The sequence below is a fragment of the Cololabis saira genome, chromosome 4 (assembly GCF_033807715.1).
Source record: "Cololabis saira isolate AMF1-May2022 chromosome 4, fColSai1.1, whole genome shotgun sequence".
In the NCBI taxonomy this organism is placed as follows: Eukaryota; Metazoa; Chordata; class Actinopteri; order Beloniformes; family Belonidae; genus Cololabis; species Cololabis saira.
In genome coordinates, this window is record NC_084590.1 from 8204396 (window position 1) to 8226451 (window position 22056).

Sequence of the window (22056 nt, forward strand, 5' to 3'; positions counted from 1 at the left end):
CAAATAGAGAAACGATGCAAAGCACAAAACGATATAAAACAAGAAACCACCTTCAAAAGAAAAGTGAAATCTTTTCAGTCAGCTGCGCCCCCTGCAGGTTTGGAGAACTTCCGGTTGTAGTGACCGGTTATGAAGTGTTTTTTTTTTTTAAATGGTTTCTTGTTTTATATGGTTTTGTGCTTTGCATCGTTTCTCTATATGCAGCGTGTTTGATAATGCTGCATTTGTCTTTGTTTTTTGCAGCACGTTTTTTCATTTGCACCACGTTCCTCTTTTTGTACCTCGTTTTGAGTTTGTGAATTTGAATCGTTTCTGTACTTGAAGCCATTTTCCTTAACTGAGACGCATTAGGCCGTTGCAGTGCGTTTGGCCCTTGTCGGCCACCATAGAAAACTCATAAAAGACATTCATTTAAAAAAACAAAACACAAAGGGCCCGATTTACTAAGATCCTAAATAAAGAGTACTAAATTGCGTGTGCACTGAAAAAGTTTGCGCGTGCTGTTGTGTGTTTTGCGGGTGATCAACTAAGATTGCGTGCGCAATTGATAACAGGTGCAAACAGCAGTATTTAAATGAGGTGTTGCGCGTCTTACGGTTTGCGGCGCAAACTTTGCGCCATGGAGAGTGGATGGAAAGCAGGATATAGTCGCAAGCGCAAAATGAAATTTGACGAGTTGGAGTTATAGAGATATTAGTGGAAGAGGCAAATTGTGCCGTATTCAGCACCCCTGCCGTGAAAAGCACCCCCTCGTATATTCAACGATAAGTAGACCAAGAAAAAAAACAACACACTGACACTTCAATATATTTATATATACACACTCACACAAACACATACTTAGGAGTTTATATTATATATATTTACAAATATTATGGAAGACAACACAGTAAGCAGGCTATTAATTAATGACATCAATAACCGTTTACCCGATTGTTGTTATCTGTGACTGTGATTGTGGGAAAGTATGACTATTGTGGAATCCATGAGCGCATTTAAACATGAATCATTAACACAAAACTGGACGCTAAACAGAACGTGACACGGAATGAGAATATCATTTTTGTCAGACGAGGGGGTGCTTTTCATGGCAGGGGTGCTGAATACGGCACAACACCGGGGTATGACAACTGCAGAACAAGTATAGGCGCACAATAAGAAACACTTTTTTCTCCATGAAAACACATGATTTATTTATTATCACAAATAAAAAAATGAATGTGCCTCCTGTGGCAACCTTTTGCTGAATAATACTCGATTTAACATTCAAATAAAATATTTCTCCTTTTGCATGTGGAGATTAGCACCTTCCTTTCGAACGTATTAAATACAGACGCAATCACAATCCCCGCAATAACTTTTAGGCTTGGTAAATCTCATTGCGGGTGGTAAATTAACTTATTTGCATTTTCCCCTCCCAGTATTTAGCGCTCTCTGGCGGGTACGCCCCATATTGATTATTCATCAGGGCAAAAGTACTAAATGAATAGCGTGTGCTATTTTGCTCATTTGAGAGGCACAGTCCTCTTTGCACGCTGTTAGTAGATCAGCTTGCACATTGGTTTGCGGGTGCTGTCAAGTTTGCACACGTTTTTACGCACGCAAACCTTTAGTAAATCAGGCCCAAAGTGTATGGAGAGACGGATAAAAGAGACGACTCAACAAAATGAGTCCGTATTCATTAAAAGTGATTTTTATTCTTCTCATCATAATTTCTCAGAAGGAACCTTCCAGATTAACCTTTTAAGGGTCCACTGGAGTCATCTGTGGTTTACAGTGCTGAACACAGACTTCATTAAATACATGTATGTACTGCTCTGCCAGTTTAATTCAAATGACAATAAATCTGATTAAAACATCAAATATACAAACGTTCAGGACCGTCGTGGTCCTGTCCTCACCGAGCCGAGGTTAGTCTCACATCAACGTCTGCAGCAATCAGCCTAGTTTCTATCATCAACACGTCTGATTCAAGTACTTGACTCCATCACAGAGTTAAAAAGGTGAAACATAGAAAACTGCTGTTCGCACACAAAGATCCATGCAGGACGGGGAGGGAGAGCCCGCCACCACCGCCGGCCAGCTGGTTCCTGAGAAACCCCGCGGAGACCTGACCAGGAGAAGTCCACCGACCTAGAAGAGTCCACTGACCTAGAGACGGTCGACGATCTAGAGACGACCGACGACCTAAAGAAGTCCACCGACCTAGAAGAGTCCACTGACCTAGAGACGGCCAACGACCTAGAGAAGTCCACCGACCTAGAGATGGCCAACAACCTAGAGAAGGCCACCGGCCTAGAGACGGTTGACGACCTAGAGAAGTCCAACGACCTAGAGAAGTCCAACGACCTAGAGAAGTCCAACAACCTAGAGACGGCCGACGATCTAGAGAAGTCCACCGACCTAGAGATGGCCAACAACCTAGAGAAGGCCACCGGCCTAGAGACGGTTGACGACCTAGAGAAGTCCACCGACCTAGAGATGGCCAACAACCTAGAGAAGGCCACCGGCCTAGAGACGGTTGACGACCTAGAAGAGTCCACTGACCTAGAGAAGTCCACCGCCCTAGAGACGGTTGACGATCTAAAGAAGTCCACCGACCTAGAGACGGCCAACGACCTAGAGACATCCACCGACCTAGAGAAGTCCACCGACCTTGAGATGGCCAACGACCTAGAGACGGCCACCGGCCTAGAGATGGTTGACGACCTAGAGAAGTCCAACGACCTAGAGAAGTCCAACAACCTAAAGAAGTCCAAGGACCTAGAGACGGTCAACGATCTAAAGAAGTCCACCGACCTAGAGAAGTCCACCGACCTAGAATTGGCCAAAGGCCTAGAGACGGTTGACGACCTAGAGACGGCCAACGATCTAGAGAAGTCCACCAACCTAGAGATGGCCGACAAACTAGAGACGGCCGACGACCTAGAGAAGTCCAACGACCTAGAGACGGCCAACAACCTAAAGAAGTCCAATGGCCTAGAGACGGCCGACGATCTAAAGACGGCCGACTACCTGGAGATGTTCCTTGGGGCCCACTCCCCCAGATGTTTTTGGTGTTTCCCTGCTCAAATACACCTGATTGGGTCAGTATCCGGGAGTAAACATGTCCGCTAATGGCCAACTAATCTGAGCCAGATGTGTAGGAGCAGGATAACATTGAAATGTGGATGGTTTTACAGATTTGATCAGATTCATTGCAAATGTATAACCTATTAGCATCATAGGTTAGCAGAAGCTAAGTCAGCCACGCTAACTGATCGATAGGAAGTGGGTGTGTTCCAGCTGACTTCCAGGTTTGTTCTTCCCACTCATTTACAAGACGGGGCCATGGACTTCAAGGACGAGGCTTCAGAAACAACACATTCTTCTACAGGTTGTGGCGTCTTCTGATACCGAGCCCAGATCTAAAACCAGATCTAAATAAAAATAATTTCCTTAGAATGTTATCACTTGCTAGCTCAGATAATTATCACTGTCAACACCGTCCTTCCCTTCCCAATTGGAAGTGAATCCTTCAGACAGTCCAGCCTGTTCCAGGGTTTTAACCCTACAGCTGAGGACTCTGCTCCAGTGGTCACCGACCTGACAGGTCTCATGGATGGAGACGCACTGCTGGATGAACGTAGCTGCTGCGGTGGAGGCGGTGGTTCTCGCTCCCCACGAGCTCTAAACCAATCAGAGTGAATCTAACAGTCAGACCAGCCGTGGTGCTCGGAAACATGGGATCTCCCCAGAATTTAGAAACGAAGATACTGATGAAGAGGTAGAGACCTGAACAGTGCCCCCCCCTCCCTCCCCCAGGCCTGCAATGATGAAATCATGAACAATAGGAGAACTGCAGCTCCTGGTGTGGACTTCCAGCCCTGACCGTGGACTCTGGACCCGGTCCAGGACTTCTGTCCACCCCCAGTCAGCCGGCAGCTGAAAATCTGAGTCTGTACATCTGAGTCCAGGTTCCAAAAATAAAAAGGGAGCGCACCGCCGTGGACCGGTGTAGGCTAATATTTCTATACAGTGACCTGGTTTCACTTTCTATGTCACATATTTACAGGATGGTGGGTGCATGCCAGAGGACACCAGAACAGCAGTAGAAAACAACTGGAAAAATAGATTCTATCATTTCGCTGAGACCTCGAGTTTCTGGAGACTCTACGTGAATGAGGAGGAGCCAGGAACCAGTCCACAGGTCTGAAGAGCCATGGTTGACGTGTCCCTCATGGTTCCTCCGTGAAGGTCAATACAACCCATCAACGACAGAACCAGACAGAACAGTAATAATCCTTCTTCAGCTCCGCCTGTCTCCTCGGACACAGAACCGAGCTTCCTCTTGAACCAGTTCTTCAAAGTCTGGGTCTGGTTCTACCCACACAGCTTCAATCCAAGCTTCTCAATATTAAAACAGAACTAGATCAGTGTCACGACTTTAAAACAGATGAAAACATTCTCTCTGAAAAAGAAAGTACACCCTCCGCGTTTTTACGTATCAGGACTAGAAGTAAAGGTCTTCTGTATGACATCAAGTTCTTGCAGGAACTTTAGTCCACTCATCTTTACAATCACACAACCTTCAACAAAACAAGCCCAGACCAGCATCCCTCCACCTCCGTGCTTGATAATGGGTCTCAGGTGGTTCTGCTGGTTTCCTCCAAACATGGTTCTGGACATGAAGACCAAACATGTCCACGTTGTTGTCATGGGTCCAGAAGTCTGTCTGGTCTGTCCAGATTCAGGTTTGTGGACCTCAGTCCTGCTTACAGGTTCTGGTTAGACTGAAAAGGTTTTCTCCTGAAAATTTTCAGACCAACCGTCCTGGTTCAGTCTTCTTCTAGTTGTGATGTCATGGACTTTAACATCTAACATGATCAGTGAGGACTGCAGGATCTGAGATGGAGCTCTTGGGGTTTTTGTATCGACTGACTGATATTGGGGTAAATCTGCTGGAACGTCCACTCCTGGAAGACAACTGTCCTGAATGTTTTCCACTTATGAATAATATTTTTCTCTGTAGAACATTGAACTCCAGATCGTTTGGAAATTTTTGAGAGTTTGGACATTTTTAAACCCTTTCCAGACTGGTGTGCAGCAACAGTTGCTTCTCTAAGATCTGTGCCAATGTTTTTCCCTCTTGGCATTGTGTTAACAACCAGAAAACGGAAAAAAATGTCTGCTATTCTAGAAGTCTGCAAACCTGCTGATGATCATTTCATCAGTGATGATGATGAGGTCATCAGTTAAGACGATCAGCTCATCGATAAATGACAGTCCGTCAAACATGGTGTGAATTGTCAGAGCTGGTAAAGATGAGTGTCTCTTTGGTCCTGATATGTAAAAGCTTTCACAGAGGGTGTACCACCTTTTCAGTGCTGCAGTGAAGGTGGACAGCGACAGACGAGACAGGTCTGAGCCTGCTGCCGTCTCTCGATGTTCACATATATTAGTGCTGTCAGAGTCAAATATGAACTGGGATTCATCACGAGTGAAAAGCCTTTTATCTGTTGGTCTGTTCAAACCTGACCAACATCACATCTTTAAACAGAACTTTAAACTCAGCAGCCGAGCCTTCCCTTCAAGAGGTTCCACGCGGTTCCAGACTGGAGCTTCCGTAACTGTGGTTGCAGGTGTTCGTGTGTCTGGGCGACGCCGAGGGACATCACTGAGGCCCCGTTTCCACGGACATTTACATGAAAAACCTTTCAAGGAACCCCCTCAGATCTCAACACAGACGTCCTAACTTCAGCTCTTCTCAGTGACGTTCTTAGATGTTTTTCTTTGGGGTCTACATTAGAGATGCTCACTGTATTTCTCCTAACTCTGGCCGTTGAGGCTGGTGTGAGGGCCTGGTGCTCTGCTACCCCACATCTAGCTGGTTCCTGGTTGGACTCCCAGCAGGATCGTCCATGTTCTCCCGGAGCTTCTGAGGGTTTTCTCCAGCTACTCTGGTTTCATCCCGCAGAAACATGAGCGTCAGGTTGACTGCTGAGTCTAAATCAGCTGAGAGTGTGCGTTGGGTGTTTGTCTCTATTGGCGCTTTTCCACTAATACCTACTCAGCTCTACTCATCTCTACTCGGCCTGGTTTCTTTTCCATAACAATTCAGCACCTGGAGCAGAAGTAGGAGGTTGGAGCAAAGCTGCTGAGACGTATTTGATTGTGTGATCTAAATGAAGAAGACAACACTAAAGATGTAGAACCTGGAGGAGATGATAGATGTGCTGCTGGATCTGTGACTTGTGTTTGATATCTAGTTAAAAAAAATGAGAGTGAGAGAAGCTTCAAGCGTTTACGCTTTAATTTTGTTAGTTTGTCTCGGTGCTGCTGAAAAGTCAGCTGGAGCCGTGAGCAGCTATGAAGAGACAGAGCTCCTGGTGGATCTGGTCGTTCCTTATCTCCGTCTAGATCCCTTTTTAATTCTCTCCTCAGCACCAGGTTTATAAACATCTGCACCTCAGAGTTGGATCACCAAACAGACTTTTGCTGCTGTTGCTGTTGGAATAAAATGAACAAGAATCCGTCAGAGTCTCTTTCTCTGATTTCCTCCTCCTGACTCAGACGTCTGACTCCAACCCCCCGACCAATCGGTGGCCTGTAGTGTGATGATGTCAGATACAGCCGACTCAGCAGCTTAGAACCTCGGCAGAATAGTTACAGAAAAAGTAATTACTTGGTACGTTAGACCCCTGGTGGGAAAGAACCAAACCGAGTGGAGGCGAGGTGAGTAGGTACTAGTGGAAAAGTGCCATATGTGGACCGGTGATGGACTGGTCACCTGGGAACTGGTCTTTCACGTGAAGAGAACTGGGGTGGACTCCAGCAGACCTCTGTGAAGGTAAAGGATGACCTGGTGGCGCCTCATAGTGACTTACGAGAGGATGTAAAAGCATGTGTATAGTCTGCAACAGAAACGGTACGTAACTGGAAGCGTGGTGATGGTGAGGGGTCGGCTTGATCAACCACTGACACACAGGAGACCATGTTAATGTTGCTGAAGAACATGACAGCACTAATATATATATATATATATATCTATGTTTAAATAAAGATACTTCATCTGAAGGTTTAGGCCGTTCTCAGCTGCTCTTCTGAGCACCTTTCATTGTCAAACCGTCTAACACATAAAAACGTTTGTGAGGGTTCCTGGTCGCTGGAGGCCAGCAGACCTGTGAGTCCTGCTCTCCAGTGAAATGCTACCGTGATGATCCGCGATGAGCCGTGATCAGTAATGTCTTGTTCCCAGTGTCGCAGCTCCTCCGCCGGGAAAGAGGACGATTTCCCAGAAGCACTTATTCCCACACCAGCGGAGATGGAGGCATTTCAGAAGGCTGGGCCACCGTGGAGCTGTTCGGGAGGACACGGTGTCAGCATGTTAGTGCAACAAATCACATCACCCCACCCATCACTGATGACATCATCCAAGGGCTCGCTGCTTTTAAAGCTGATTTCTGGCGTTAGTTCATAGGTGATAATAGCTGCTAAAGGAACACCGTACTTTAACTCACTTCATAAATGATTCTCCAAAACCAAAGATCGATGTGGATTTGAGAAATGACCAGGTAACTAATGCTGGCTGAGATTCTCATGGGTCCTAATAAACCTCGAAGGCAACTGGACTTTAAGAGCGTCTTCGAGAATAAAAAAAAAAGAAGTCCAGCTAAAGCCTTTAATCGTGCAAATCATGAAGTTATTTTACAAGTTAGAAAACAAATCACTAGGGAGAACTACGTTTAGTTGGTCTTCTCACCAGTCTGTGTGTGTGGCGTCAGGCAAGAAGCACTTTTAATGTGTAATGGATGATTTATCCAAGCGTTGAAGGTCGTAGTGTTGGTAACTCTCAACTGGATTAGGTTTTTTTCCATGTAAACCGTCATGAGGGCTGACTCAGATCTTCCTCTAGTGTCTAGAGTCTTTAGAAAATATTTGATGGTCTTGATTACGTCTGTTCTAAAATAATTAGTTTATTAGGTGTTTGTCAGGCATCTTTGTGTGTTTTCTCTGTAAAACCAACCCGAGTGAAGAGCGCCTTAGCGAGCACCGGTGTTGTGACGAGTGTGAACCTGGTACCTGATGAAGCTCTTGAAAGCAGCTGACTGAGGGTTGATGCAGAGCGGCACTCGACTCCCCTTCTGCTGCTCCAGGATGAACTGATGGATGATTTCTGCCACAGGAAACACACACCAACACGTATTCAGCACCAACCCATCGTCACGGTGATCTGCCTCACGCTCAATTATTATAACCTTTGTTTAAAGGAGCATGAGGCTCCTTTTAAGAAATGAGACTCATTAGCGCCACGACGGCCGTTGGGGGTACTGCAGGCAACAGTGAAGCTGGCACGGGAGAACGGGGAGAACGCGCATGCAGCGTCATGTGACGTCACATCCGCAGGACAGCGCGGGAAATTCCGGCCCGGAATTGCAGCACATTTTGCAGCACACAGCCTGTTCAAGGCAACGGAGAGATACACTAGAGATACACTCTTTTGGGTTTGGAACGCTTCATCTGACATTATTACTAGAAAACTTAAAACATATACAAATTTTTTTCATAAATCCTGCTTCAATCCTGCCTCATGCTCCTTTAACCAGAAAAAAAAGTCTTGTTGAGATTAAAAATCACTTTTACAAGAGCCAAGACAGGCAGCAGCACAAACACAAAGTTGCACAAACAATAACAAAACAGTTAAAAACAAATCAGAAATACAAATCACAAACAAAATCAGCAGTCAGAGTATCTACAGCCAGTTGTACTTGCTTCCAAGTGTTTCAGAAGAACCTTAAAAGCATCAAGTGACACCAGATTATTCAATTTTAAGATTTTAAGATTTTTGTCCTGGGCCGCTCGGTGGCGCAGTGGGTTAAGCGGCGGCTCATATACTGAGGCTACAGTCCTCCTGCAGCGGTCGCGGGTTCGAATCCAGCCCGCGCACCTTTGCTGCGTGTCTTCCCTGTTCTCTCTCTCTACCCATTTCCAGTCTGCATCTCCAATAAAGGGCCACTAGAGCCCAAAAAAATCTTAAAACAAAAAAAACTATTTAAAAAAAAAAAAAAAAACAAGTCCTGCGACCGAGGATTCTGCCTCCCAGTGCTTTTTTGAGAGAGATACCTCCCCAAATGAGCTGGAAGCAGACTCAGAATGGGCTTATAAACAAAGACAAGCCAGTGATAAAGTCTACGGGCGCTCAAACAGCGCTGCGGTCTTTATTACCACCCCTCACACATAAGTGTGAACGGCATCCGTCGTTTCTGAACTGGGGGACGTCAAGTGTTGCCACACTGAATTGTGGTTCTTTTGAGTCATGATGGAAGCATTGCTCCCATCAGAGGTTACGGAAGGTCAACTTCTCAAGTGCCACCTTGATCAAGCCGCGGTTACAGCTGGTCAACGAAGAGACGCTTCAAAGCTCGCTGCCCCTTGTGTCCTGAGCAGAAACAAACGTGATTGGTTGCTCCTGGTATTACAAAGGCACACAGTCACTGCAACACGTTACTGCCTTCATCGTCAAATGCTCCAATACAACCACTTCCTTTTCAGAACCGCTCCAAGTGGAGGTTGGACTCTGAACAAGCACCAAGTAAGCTGTCTGGAAAACCGAGTTCCCCGTTGATGAAACACAGACCACGTTTACGTGCAGTCAAAATTCGGGTTATTGCTAATATTCCGGTTACTGAAACATTCAGAATATTCCGTTTCCATGCGTGAGCAAACAGGGTTATCCCTGTTTACATGGTAATTAATCATTGGGGATATCTGGATCAAACCAGCGACGCACGGAGAACATCATGACGCAATTCCCGTCATTTCCACTTCTTCTTCCTGTATCCAAATTCAAAACAAATCCTGCTTCGCGCAACTTTTCTCTCACCTTCTTGTAAATCTTCTATCCCGGTACTTTCTACCGTCTACAAATGCAGAAATGTTCATATCCTTCATTACATTTATGAAGTGATTAGTCTCCTCCTGGTCTTGTGTTTCTCCGTGTTTAGAAGAACTTCCTGGACTCAAAAGACCAGGATTCCTTGTGAACAGAACATGCGCAGAAAACTAATTCCTGTTCCGTTTGATGGGGATATTCCGTTTGGAGTTTACATGACCCAATATTCAGGTTAGAAAAGGAGTAACCCAGGGGTCATATTCAGGTTTTTAAAAACCAGAATATGAGCAAATTCGGGTTATTCAAAAGGGTTATTGGTGTTTACATGGCCGTGCAAATTCGGGTTATTGCCAATATTCGGGTTTTAAAAGGGTTATTGATGCATGGAAACGCAGTCACAGTTTTCTTAAAACCACGATGGACTCCAGAACACCAACAAACAGAAATGTGTGGAACTGAGAGGGTGGATGAGCTCTAGAGGGGAAGCTGAGATGCCTCCACCTGGAACACCTAGCACATACCTTTCACCTGTCTCACGGAGGTCAGGTTCTTCTCAAAGCCGTCGTCAAACTTGGGATTGGTGACGGGCTCGAAGTCGCTGGTGTAAACACGGCCGGACGACGTGGTGTAGCAGCACTTACACATGCAGGTGTGGTAGCGCAGCCGACCCTCGTCCAGGTACGGGTGGGCCAAGGCATCCTTGGCTGAGATCCTCTTTGACTGCACACAGATTCACGAGTCAGCGTGTTTACAGACGTGTTGACAGACAGTAAATAGCTGGTTTATCTCAAGACGGACCAGACCGGACCAGAGCAGTCACTTATAGCGCTTTTCCACTAGTACCTACTCAACCTGACTCGCCTCTACTACTACTGTCATTTAGCAGACGCTTTTATCCAAAGCAACTTAAATCTGACACACACACACACACACCATGGAGCAAATAGGATTAAGGCCTTGCTCAGGGGCCCAGGGTGGTTCATCTTGGTTCACCTCTGTAGCCACTAAACTACCAACCCCCGCCTCGCCTTTGCGCTTTCCCACTAGGGGTCTAACGTGCAGAGTAGATACTTTTCTGTATCTATTCTGCCGAGGTTCTAAGCTGCTGAGTCGGCTGTATCTGACATCATCACACTACAGGCCACTGATTGGTCGGGGGGTTGGAGTCAGACGTCTGAGTCAGGAGGAGGAAATCAGAGAAAGAGACTCTGACGGATTCTTGTTCATTTTATTCAACAGGCAATGGCAGCAAAAGTCTGTTTCATGATCCAACTCTGAGGGTCAGACGTTCATAAACCTGGTGCTGAGGAGAGAATTAAAAAGGGATCTAGACGGTGATAAGGAACAACCAGACCTACCAGGAGCTCTGTCTCTTCATAGCTGCTCACGGCTCCAGCTGACTTTTCAGCAGCAGAGACAAACTAACAATCAAAAAAGTCACCGCTTGAAGCTTCTCTCACTTTCATTTTTTAACTTGGTATCAAACACAAGCCACAGATCCAGCAGCACATCTATCATCTCCTCCAGGTTCTACATCTTTAGTGTTGTTGTCTTCTTCATTTAGATCACACAATCAAATACGTCTCAGCAGCTTCACTCCAACCTCCTACTTCTGCTCCAGGTATTGAAAAGAAACGAGGGCAAGGCGAGTCGAGTCGAGACGGGCTGAGTAGGTACTAGTGGAAAAGCGCCATTACTCACTGAACACACTTAACTGGTCATGATGCACACCAGGTCCAGAGGAAACACTCACCGGGTCAAAGACCAGCATCCTGCAGAGAAGGTGCACAGCTTCATGGGTGGCCTGGCTCGACAGTGTGTACAGAACAGGAAGTGATGGCTGCAGACACGACAAACACAAAACATCAGCCTAATCCACGACCCGCCTCTATTTCCGTGGAACCAGCGTTGTCTCAACCTGAACAAAAAGCTGCCAAATTAGTAAAAGGGCCGTCCTTCTTAGAGTTAGACCGGTGGTCTAAAGTCAATGAGAAATGTTCTAGTCGGCTCTGCGGCCCGGTGTTTTGGACACCAAAGTAAGGGGAAGAGCTGAGTCAGCTGATCCCCACGTGGTGGCGGGCTGGATCAGACGGTGGGGAAACATGCTGGACAGACCCGGTAGACCCAAACTTGTAACTTTGCAGAGGAACCTGTCAGAAAGATCTTGAACTCACAGCTCTAACAGAACTGATGTGACAGACGTCCTTGAACAACCTCAGGTGATAAGAGGCTGTCGAGCTTAGTGGAGCTCCAGGGGCATCTTTGTCCACCAAACCGGTTCCGGGACTGGTTTCGGGTCAGTGCTGGTGCAGGTTCACAACTCGTTCAACTTTTGAACCCGCTGAAAACCGGTTTGTTTTTCCACAGCTCGGGGTGCTAAGGGGAGCCACGTCAATACGTCGCTGCAAACGTCAGTTACGTTGCTGCGTTTGCGCGAAAATTGAAGCAACAACAATGTATTGGCTCCAATACGGACTTGGTCCGCGTAGCACCCTCCGTGGATCATATCACTACAAGACAGGTTGTCTCCTCCTCAGACCACTGCTAATTTGCTGCATCCATATGAATTTGTTGCTCATTTGAATATGCCGCCTTCTCCCAGTCTTGCTATTGCCGTTGGTCGTAACAACTCCACCCTCCGCTTACGTAAGCAGTTCTTTCCTCTAGCCCAGCAAAGAGTTGGTGCTACCTTGGAACCGGAACAACTGTGTGTAATGGCTGAAGGAACCACATGGAGGATACAAGCGCCTGAACTGAGGTTCATCTGGTCAAGATGTCTCCTGGGGAGGTGTTTCAGACATGTCCAACCACGAGGAGTCCCTGGCGCAGACCCAGGACCACTGGAGAGATTATATATCTCAGCTGGTCTTGAAACATCTCAGTGTCCTCCTGGAAGAGCTGAAGCAGGTGGATGGAGAGTGGGAGGTTTAGGACTCTTTGGTCAGACTGATGCCCCACAACATAAACTTACATAAGAGAAAAATGATGGATGGATGGAATCTTTATCTAAAACATTTATACACCTGAAAACTTGGATGAACCCCCACAGGCCTTCCCCACCAAGGGCGTCTCGACCTTCAGGTCAGGACCTTCCTAACTGTTCTTGGTGGTTAAACTTTAGGGTCTTCATTGTTCCTCTGATGTCTGTTCAAACACACTCACCTGTTTGTGAGCCGCTCTGAGAATGTGTGCACGAGCGCCTTCACACGCCGTCCTCATGGCCTCCATGGAGGGGGTCCCCAGAAGGTCTGTGATCAAGTCCAGCTGCAAAACAGACACAGAAACACTCTTTATCTCAGAACAATGTTCATTTACAAAACTGTACATTTATCAAAGTGATGCCAGGTTGGCAGCAATACGGTGAGCCGGGCAGCATTCGTGTCTCTGTGTGTCCACAAAAAACCCCTGTGAGGACGACCACTATCCTCCTGCAGAAAGGTGGGGAATCGCATCCAGCTTGCGGCTTTGCTCTCCCAGCGTTAAAGTTTGAGTGTTGATTCCTTCTGCAACGTCGGGCAGCTCAGAAAGGGCCAAAACAGCTGTCGACGACTTACACGTTTGTCGATAGGCCAGGAAAATCCCCACTCCAATTAGAAGAAATTCTACTATCATAAATCCAATTATGAAGGCGTCTTCAAAGTCCTCGACAGACAGAATCGCCAAACACAACGGTTTCCAATGTTTCCAGGAATCCATTGTGTATCCAGCAAAAAATGTCCCATCGGGGCAAGAGGGCTCCCTTACCCCCTGACTTCTTGTCGCAAAAATTTGGTCAATTGTGCTGAGAGACCAGTTAATCAATTCCATGATTGTAGAGTTTTCAAGGAGTGAAGAGGAGAGACTCTGAAGAGAAGACAGGACAAAAGCAGTAGCAGGGCAGATTGATAAGGGAGAGGAGCAGAAAAAGCGTCCACCTTCGCCGAGAGCCGGAAGAAGAAAATTAATGGGACTCTGGGTGGGGGCGGTACCTCATGAATGGGACTCTGCAGGAGGAAGGTGGGGCGGTACCTCATGAATGGGACTCTGCAGGAGGAAGGTGGGGCGGTACCTCATGAATGGGACTCTGCAGGAGGAAGGTGGGGGCGGTACCTCATGAATGGGACTCTGCAGGAGGAAGGTGGGGCGGTATCTCATGAATGGGACTCTGCAGGAGGAAGGTGGGGCGGTACCTCATGAATGGGACTCTGCAGGAGGAAGGTGGGGCGGTACCTCATGAATGGGACTCTGCAGGAGGAAGGTGGGGCGGTACCTCATGAATGGGACTCTGCAGGAGGAAGGTGGGGGCGGTACCTCATGAATGGGACTCTGCAGGAGGAAGGTGGGGCGGTATCTCATGAATGGGACTCTGCAGGAGGAAGGTGGGGCGGTACCTCATGAATGGGACTCTGCAGGAGGAAGGTGGGGCGGTACCTCATGAATGGGACTCTGCAGGAGGAAGGTGGGGCGGTACCTCATGAATGGGACTCTGCAGGAGGAAGGTGGGGCGGTACCTCATGAATGGGACTCTGCAGGAGGAAGGTGGGGCGGTACCTCATGAATGGGACTCTGCAGGAGGAAGGTGGGGCGGTACCTCATGAATGGGACTCTGCAGGAGGAAGGTGGGGCGGTACCTCATGAATGGGACTCTGCAGGAGGAAGGTGGGGCGGTACCTCATGAATGGGACTCTGCAGGAGGAAGGTGGGGCGGTACCTCATGAATGGGACTCTGCAGGAGGAAGGTGGGGCGGTACCTCATGAATGGGACTCTGCAGGAGGAAGGTGGGGCGGTACCTCATGAATGGGACTCTGCAGGAGGAAGGTGGGGCGGTACCTCATGAATGGGACTCTGCAGGAGGAAGGTGGGGCGGTACCTCATGAATGGGACTCTGGAGGAAGGTGGGGTGGTACCTCATGAATGGGACTGTGGAGGAGGAAGGTGGGGCGGTACCTCATGAATGGGACTCTGCAGGAGGAAGGTGGGGGCGGTACCACATGAATGGGACTCTGCAGGAGGAAGGTGGGGGCGGTACCTCATGAATGGGACTCTGCAGGAGGAAGGTGGGGGCGGTACCTCATGAATGGGACTCTGGAGGAAGGTGGGGCGGTACCTCATGAATGGGACTGTGGAGGAGGAAGGTGGGGCGGTACCTCATGAATGGGACTCTGGAGGAAGGTGGGGCGGTACCTCATGAATGGGACTGTGGAGGAGGAAGGTGGGGCGGTACCTCATGAATGGGACTCTGCAGGAGGAAGGTGAGGGCGGTACCACATGAATGGGACTCTGCAGGAGGAAGGTGGGGGCGGTACCTCATGAATGGGACTCTGGAGGAAGGTGGGGGCGGTACCTCATGAATGGGACTCTGCAGGAGGAAGGTGGGGGCGGTACCTCATGAATGGGACTGTGGAGGAGGAAGGTGGGGCGGTACCTCATGAATGGGACTCTGGAGGAAGGTGGGGCGGTACCTCATGAATGGGACTCTGGAGGAAGGTGGGGCGGTACCTCATGAATGGGACTCTGCAGGAGGAAGGTGGGGGCGGTACCACATGAATGGGACTCTGCAGGAGGAAGGTGGGGGCGGTACCTCATGAATGGGACTCTGCAGGAGGAAGGTGGGGGCGGTACCACATGAATGGGACTCTGCAGGAGGAAGGTGGGGGCGGTACCTCATGAATGGGACTCTGGAGGAAGGTGGGGGTGGTACCTCATGAATGGGACTCTGCAGGAGGAAGGTGGGGGCGGTACCTCATGAATGGGACTGTGGAGGAGGAAGGTGGGGCGGTACCTCATGAATGGGACTCTGCAGGAGGAAGGTGGGGGCGGTACCACATGAATGGGACTCTGCAGGAGGAAGGTGGGGGCGGTACCTCATGAATGGGACTCTGGAGGAAGGTGGGGGCGGTACCTCATGAATGGGACTCTGCAGGAGGAAGGTGGGGCGGTACCACATGAATGGGACTGTGGAGGAGGAAGGTGGGGGCGGTACCTCATGAATGGGACTCTGCAGGAGGAAGGTGGGGGCGGTACCTCATGAATGGGGCTCTGCAGGAGGAAGGTGGGGGCGGTACCTGTTGGATGGGGCTCTGAGCCTGGAAGAGGATGCGTCGGCCCAGCAGCTCAGCAAAGATGCAGCCTACAGACCAGATATCGATGGAGTTGGAGTAGTGGCGGCTCCCCATCAGGATCTCCGGTGCCCGGTAGTACTGAGTCACTACCTCCTGAGTCATGTGCCGAGACTCATCGGACTCCTCCACCCGGGCCAGGCCAAAGTCACAGATCTGGAACAGGATTTTTTACAGGTTACTTTTTGCCCTACCAGCATTGGGCTCCTCCCTCACAAGTTTCTGGCGTCAATCACTCATATACGTACATCTCCCAGATAAACAATGTCAGATATTGTAAATATATCATGTTTATTTTCATGAAGTACCAAATAGCATGTCATTTTTAGGAATGATCTCAAATCTTTTCAGTTTCTCTAAAAGCGAGTAGGAAGTGATGCAACAGTGCTCAGGTTAACAGGAAGTAGAGCATTCTTATCCAGAGCTTCTGCTGTGATCAGAGACTCACCGCGCATTAGGGAGGGGAATTGATAAGATTTTTTCGATTCCGATTCCATTTTTGATTCTGCTTAACGATTCGATTCTTTATCGATTCTCATTTGGAAAAAAGGAGAACAAACAATTTTAGTATCAACTTTGTTTTACATCTTTGAACAAAAAAATATAAGTGAGGTCTTAAGACGCCCCCAGCCTTGATGGTGCCAGGGGGTCCCCACAAAATTATTTGTAATATAAAATATGTATTTAATATAAAATAATAATAATAAAATAAATATTCTTCTGTAGAAATTAACTAAATACAACAAATTATTTTGTGGCAATTACACAAGAATGTCCAGTAACATGTTCAACACAACAAACTTAGTCACTGCTGGTAACATTCATCTATTCTTGCCTGATACTCTTCCCTGCCTTGATGAAAGGAGAAGCTAGCAGTAGAAACTAGCGGTAGATGCTCTTTAACTTCTCCATAGATGAGCTGTCGAGCTGTCGAGCTGCAGCTGTGTCAGGAGCGCGCTCCGCTGTCCGCGTGGCCGAGCGCACAGCTCTTCTAAAGCATGAATTATGGTTCTGCGTTAAATCGACGCAGAGCCTACGGCGTAGGGTACGCGGGGACGCGCGCCGTACGATGCGTGTCGCTGCGTAGCCTACGCCGTAGGCTCTGCATTGGTGTAACGCGGAACCATAAATCAGCCTTACCACACGCCGGCTGACTCCGCGCTCCCAGCGGATCAGCCGGCCGAGTCCTAACAGTTTCCCCCCTTTGTTGAAATGTCCACATTGCAAGTATTGTCGCCCTGTTGTCATCCTTTTTGGTAAAATGTAACCAAACTTTCGAGCGTTTATGCCGCTTTGTCCCCGTGTTTTCCTGCTGGGCTCGAATGCGCACGTTGCTCAACGTGCTTGGTAACGTCATTCGCGCCCACTGGAATCGATAAGGGAATCGTTTGCAAAAAAGGCAAACGATTCCAAGGAATTGAAACACTGGGAACCGGTTCTCGATTCCCATCCCTACCGCTCATGCTGAACATTGGCTGATGGAGGAAAACCTCATAGCTGCCTCCACCCACCTTCAGAACACAGTTGCTGTTGACCAGGAGGTTGCCAGGTTTGATGTCTCGGTGGAGGATCCCAGCAGAGTGAAGGTACTTCAGTCCTGCAGAAATGGAAGGAAAAAAACATTACATCTGACGCGTGACATCACTGATGACATCAGGCTGCTGAGGGCGCTCACTTCCAGTCTCTCATTGAATGTTTGATATTTTCATCAACACAGACAGTCACTGCACACACCTACATCACTACTGCATCGTCTGATTTCACGTGTCCAGACTTTGTAAACTCGGATAACAATCCTCTGTAGTCTGATCACCACAAACAAGCACCTTCCTGGTATTTTACTGCCTTAAGTCAAGCGATTTAAGACAACACTGTTGTCTCTCCAAATCCGGAAAGTCCTGCTGGACTTCAGATCTGCTCCACTTCTTGACTGTAGGGTGGTGTATCCGCCAAGACGGTAGATCCTGTAGAATGGTAGATCCAACAGGATGGTGGATCCTGCAGGACAATGTATCTGGCTGGATGGTGGATCCTGTAGGATGGTGTATCAGAGAGGACAGTGGATCCTGCGGGACGATGGATGCTGCAGGACAGTGTATCTGGCTGGACGGTGGATCCGGTGGATCCTACAGGGCGTGGATCTGGTGGAAAGGTTTATCTGGGAGGATGGTTGATCCGGTGGGACGGTGGATCCTATAGAACGGGGGATCCTGTAGGACGGTGTATCTGAGAGGATGTGGATCTTGTATGAAGGTGGATCACACAAGAAGTCTGATTAGACGTTATCAGGTGTTTCGGGTCTCTTAACAAATTCGATAGCCTCGGTGAACCGACCCAACCAGAGTTGATCAGACTCCTTTCCTTGTCTTGGCTGCATTTCTTGAGCTACCCTTTTGATCCAAAACCAGCTTTAAGGTTTTTCTGCAGCTCCGGTTGGGGTTCTGATGTACTCTTCTTCACCTACCTGATAATGTCCAGCACTGGACGGGAGGATGACTCCGGTGCGCCTCAGAAATTTGTGTGTGGAACCAATCAGGGTATGGTCTCTTATTGATTGCCGCTCTTGAGTCAAACCATCAAATGATCTCCGTCTTTGATTTCTTTGTCTTCATCTCAATGCCTACAGTCCCTTTCACTTCCGTTGTGTCTGAAGTTTGCTATACACATAAACCTGTCCAGTGGGGGTTTTCGCTGAGAACGTCTGATGGACGGGCTGATAGTGAAGGCTTCACAACGTACCTCTCAGAATCTGGTAGAGAAAAACTTTGGCGTGGTCCGAGCTGAGAGGCTGAGGTGAGACGATGATCTTGTGGAGGTCGCTCTGCATGAGTTCCGTCACCACATAGCTGAGCGACGACACGTTAAGGTTGAAAACCAGAAACACACACACTCCCTGAACAGGTCCATCCATCCAACATCTGACCCTCTGCGTCATTCCAGGTTAATTACTATTTTGACATTAACACAAGCTTCTAAATACATCACACTCGACTGCTGACAATCAGTATTACTGGAATTTCTGGTGTAGCTATGGAGCCCATCTGATTTCAGTGTTGAGTATAATAGAAGAAAAGCTATATTTCCACCTCTGACCACTAGGGTCTGGCTTCTTCTGCTTCTGCTGGACTAAGAGGGTCGGCAGTTGTCAGGTGGTAGAGCGGGTTGTCCAATGGTCCATGGATTGGCGGTACAAACCCTGCTTCCCCCCAGTCATCTATCATTGTGTCCTTGGGCAAGACACTTCACTCTTGCTGGTGTGTGAATGTGTATGAATGTTGCGGTGGTGGTCGGAGAGGCCGCTGGTGCGGATTGGCAGCCACGTTTCTGTGAGTCTTACCCAGGGCAGCTGTGGCTACACAGTTTACCATCACCAAGTATGAATGAGGAGTGAATGAATAATATATGACCATTGTAAATGGTGTGTTTGTTCTCTCAGATGTAAGTCGCTTTGGATAAATGACAGTAGTAGTAGTAGTAGTAAAGTGACCTTGGGTTCCTGGGGTGACAGAGCCTTCTCCATCGCTGCTCCCACCCTCTGGATCTTCCTCCCCAAACACATCTGTGACTGTACAGACCTCTCAATATTCAAATCCCCATCTCAAAACTCAACTTTACAGAACTGTTTTTAATGTGTGATCAATGTCCCGTGTCATGTAGTGTCCTCATGTACTGTCCTGTGTCATGTAATTGTCCTATGTGTACTGCTTTTATGATTTTTATACTATTGTCAAGTGTCTTTAGTGTCTTTGACTGTACTGCTTTTATGATTTTTACTAATGTAAAGCGTCTTTGCGTGCCTAGAAAAGCGCTATACAAATAAAATGTATTATTATTATTTTCCTTAAAAGGCGCTATATAAATGCAAGTTATTATTATTATTATTAATTATTATTATTATTAAGAGACCCCTGACACCCATTCTAGGTTGGTTTGCAAGGTGCCGGATTGGTCTGCAAGGTTCTAGAGGTGAATCTCTAAGCAGCCAGGACTAGCAGAACTGAAACCAGGACCAGTAGAACTGAAACTAGGACTGGTAGACCTTAAACCAGGACTAGAGGAACTAAATCCAGGACTATTAGACCTGAAACCAGAACTAAAGAAACCGAAACCAGGACTGGTAGAACCGAAACCAGGACTCGTAAAACTGAAACCAGGACTGGTTCTTGTGAAACCACGAATAGTAGACCTGAAACTAGAACTAGTAGACCTGAAACCAGAACCAGCAGAGCTGAAACCAGGACTAGTAGACCAACCAGGATTAGCAAACCAACCAGGACTAGTAGACCACCCAATGGTCCACCAGAAGGACAAAAGACCCAGAGACTGAGCAGCCCAGAGACTATGCAGTCCAGAGCAGCGAGGACCGAACAGACCTGGGGCCTTATTTATAAAAGAGTGTGTAGGATTCATACTAAAAGTGCACGTGCGTCCAAAAGCCGAAAATGGCGTGTGCAAAAAAAATCCTGATTTATAAAACTGTGTGCACGCACATCTGTACGCAATGTTCGCTTTATAAATCACAGTCCAGCTGGAAGGTTGCAATGAAATCGCCTCATATCCACGCCCACTTTTTACCAAGAATGGTCAATGCAAAGCATCTGGCGACTGTATTTGCATATAAATGAGCCTGCTGAGCATGCGCAGCGGCTGCCTGCAGTCTGTTTCTGCTGTGCGTCGGGGTGAATGAGACATATCGAGCCGGTGTTCTGCCGAGGTGTCCTACCTCGGCAGAAAATACTACCGTACGATCACAGTTTCTTTTATCTCAGTTTCTTTTTTTTCAAAGGCTTTTTCATGCAAATAGACGATTTAACAGCAGGAAGTCAGAATGTGCTTCCACATAGATCTATGTGTACGACGCTTCGGCGGAAGAAAAAAACCCGTCAAATCACGCTTCCACATAGATAAATGCAGGTAGGATGATTTGACATATGAAAATACCCCATCAAACCACGCTTCCACATAGACATCAACATTTATCTATCTTCAAAATGGTGTCCTGCAGGGTTCAGTACTAGGGCCAATCTTGTTCAGTTTATACATGCAGCCCTTGGGAAGTACAGTGGGTACGGAAAGTATTCAGACCCCTTGAAATCTTTCCCTTGTTGTTTCATTGCAGCTATTTGCTAAAATCTAAAAAAGTTCATTTTATTTCTCATTAATGTTCAGTCAGCACCCCATATTGACAGAAAAAAACAGAAATGTATAATTTTTTTGCAAATTTATTAAAAAAGAAAAACTGAAACATCACATGGTCATTAGTATTCCTTTGCTCAGTATTGAGTACAAACACCCTTTTGAGCGAGTACAGCCATGAGTCTTCTTGGGAATGATGCAACACGTTTTTCACCTGGATTTGGTAATCCTCTGCCGTTCTTCCTTGCAGATCCTCTCCAGTTCTGTCAGGTTGGATGGTGAATGTTGGTAGACAGTAATTTTCAAATCTCTCCAGAGATGCTCTATTGGGTTTAGGTCAGGCCTCTGGCTGGGCCGGTCAAGAATGGTCCCAGAGTTGTTCCCAAGTCACTCCTTTGTGATTTTAGCTGTGTGCTTAGAGTCCTTGGCCCGGTTTCCCAGATCAGTTAAGTAGTTCTTAACAGTGAAAGACTTCTTTCACAGGTTCCTTAAGATGGTTTGAAAGAAGTCTTTCGCTGTTAAGAATTACTTAACTGATCTGGGAAACCGGGCCCTTGTCTTTTTGGAAGGTGAACAAGTTCAATCTTGGTCTCATCAGACCAGATAATCTTATTTTTCATAGTCTGGGATCATTCATGTGTTCTTGAGCAAACTCTATGCAGGCTTTCATGTGTCTTGCACTGAGGAAAGACTTCCGTCGGGTCAATCTGTCATAAAGCCCCGACTGGTGGAGGGCTTTCTGAACCTTTCTCTCATCTCCCTACAGCATCTCTGGAGTTCAGCCACAGTGATCTTTGGGTTCTTCTTTACCTCTCACCAAGGCTCTTCTTCCACGATTGCTCAGTTTGTCTGGACGGCCAGGTCTAGGAAGAGTTCTGGTCGTCCCAAACTTCTTCCATGTAAGGATTATGGAGGCCACTGTGCTCCGAGGAACCTTGAGTGCTGCAGAA

The 22056-nt window shown here is 47.5% G+C and overlaps 3 protein-coding genes across 3 annotated transcripts in view; 1 reads left to right on the top strand and 2 right to left on the bottom strand.

The window, feature by feature from the left end:
* Positions 1 to 1677: 1677 nt before the first annotated feature.
* LOC133442197 (uncharacterized) lies at positions 1678 to 5962 on the bottom strand. Its single transcript, XM_061720145.1, has 5 exons — positions 5856 to 5962; positions 5192 to 5443; positions 4591 to 4660; positions 2296 to 3011; positions 1678 to 2259 (listed from the first exon to the last, which is right to left on the bottom strand). The coding sequence occupies exons 1-5, from the start codon at positions 5960 to 5962 to the stop codon at positions 1971 to 1973; spliced, it is 1434 nt and encodes a 477-aa protein (XP_061576129.1). The 3' UTR covers positions 1678 to 1970.
* The window catches only part of nlk2 (nemo-like kinase, type 2), a 31351-nt gene continuing 14764 nt past the window's right edge, over positions 5470 to 22056 (bottom strand). The window contains exons 5-12 of the mRNA XM_061718762.1: positions 18710 to 18816; positions 17482 to 17567; positions 15917 to 16126; positions 13034 to 13135; positions 11625 to 11711; positions 10393 to 10591; positions 8062 to 8155; positions 5470 to 7338 (exon numbers count right to left, since the gene is read on the bottom strand). Of these exons, the coding sequence (XP_061574746.1) occupies positions 7284 to 7338; positions 8062 to 8155; positions 10393 to 10591; positions 11625 to 11711; positions 13034 to 13135; positions 15917 to 16126; positions 17482 to 17567; positions 18710 to 18816 (940 nt within the window). The 3' untranslated portion in view covers positions 5470 to 7283. The remainder of the gene's footprint in view (positions 7339 to 8061; positions 8156 to 10392; positions 10592 to 11624; positions 11712 to 13033; positions 13136 to 15916; positions 16127 to 17481; positions 17568 to 18709; positions 18817 to 22056) is intronic.
* pxylp1 (2-phosphoxylose phosphatase 1) overlaps positions 21367 to 22056 on the top strand; it is a 417866-nt gene continuing 417176 nt past the window's right edge. Inside the window, exon 1 of the mRNA XM_061718761.1 lies at positions 21367 to 21371. The gene's annotated coding sequence lies outside the window, so the exon portion shown is untranslated. The remainder of the gene's footprint in view (positions 21372 to 22056) is intronic.

Bases quoted from the DNA above. Each gene is read 5' to 3' on its own strand.
- LOC133442197 (XM_061720145.1), bottom strand. From the start codon at position 5,962: ATGTTTCTGCGGGATGAAACCAGAGTAGCTGGAGAAAACCCTCAGAAG. The intron at 3,012-4,590 runs GTCTGGGCTTGT...ATCTCCAGGTAG, and splicing joins ACGGAGGTGGAGGGATGCTG to TCGGCCGTCTTTAGATCGTC. The intron at 2,260-2,295 runs GCCGGTGGCCTT...GGCCATCTCTAG, and splicing joins AGGTCGTCAACCGTCTCTAG to GTCGGTGGACTTCTCTAGGT.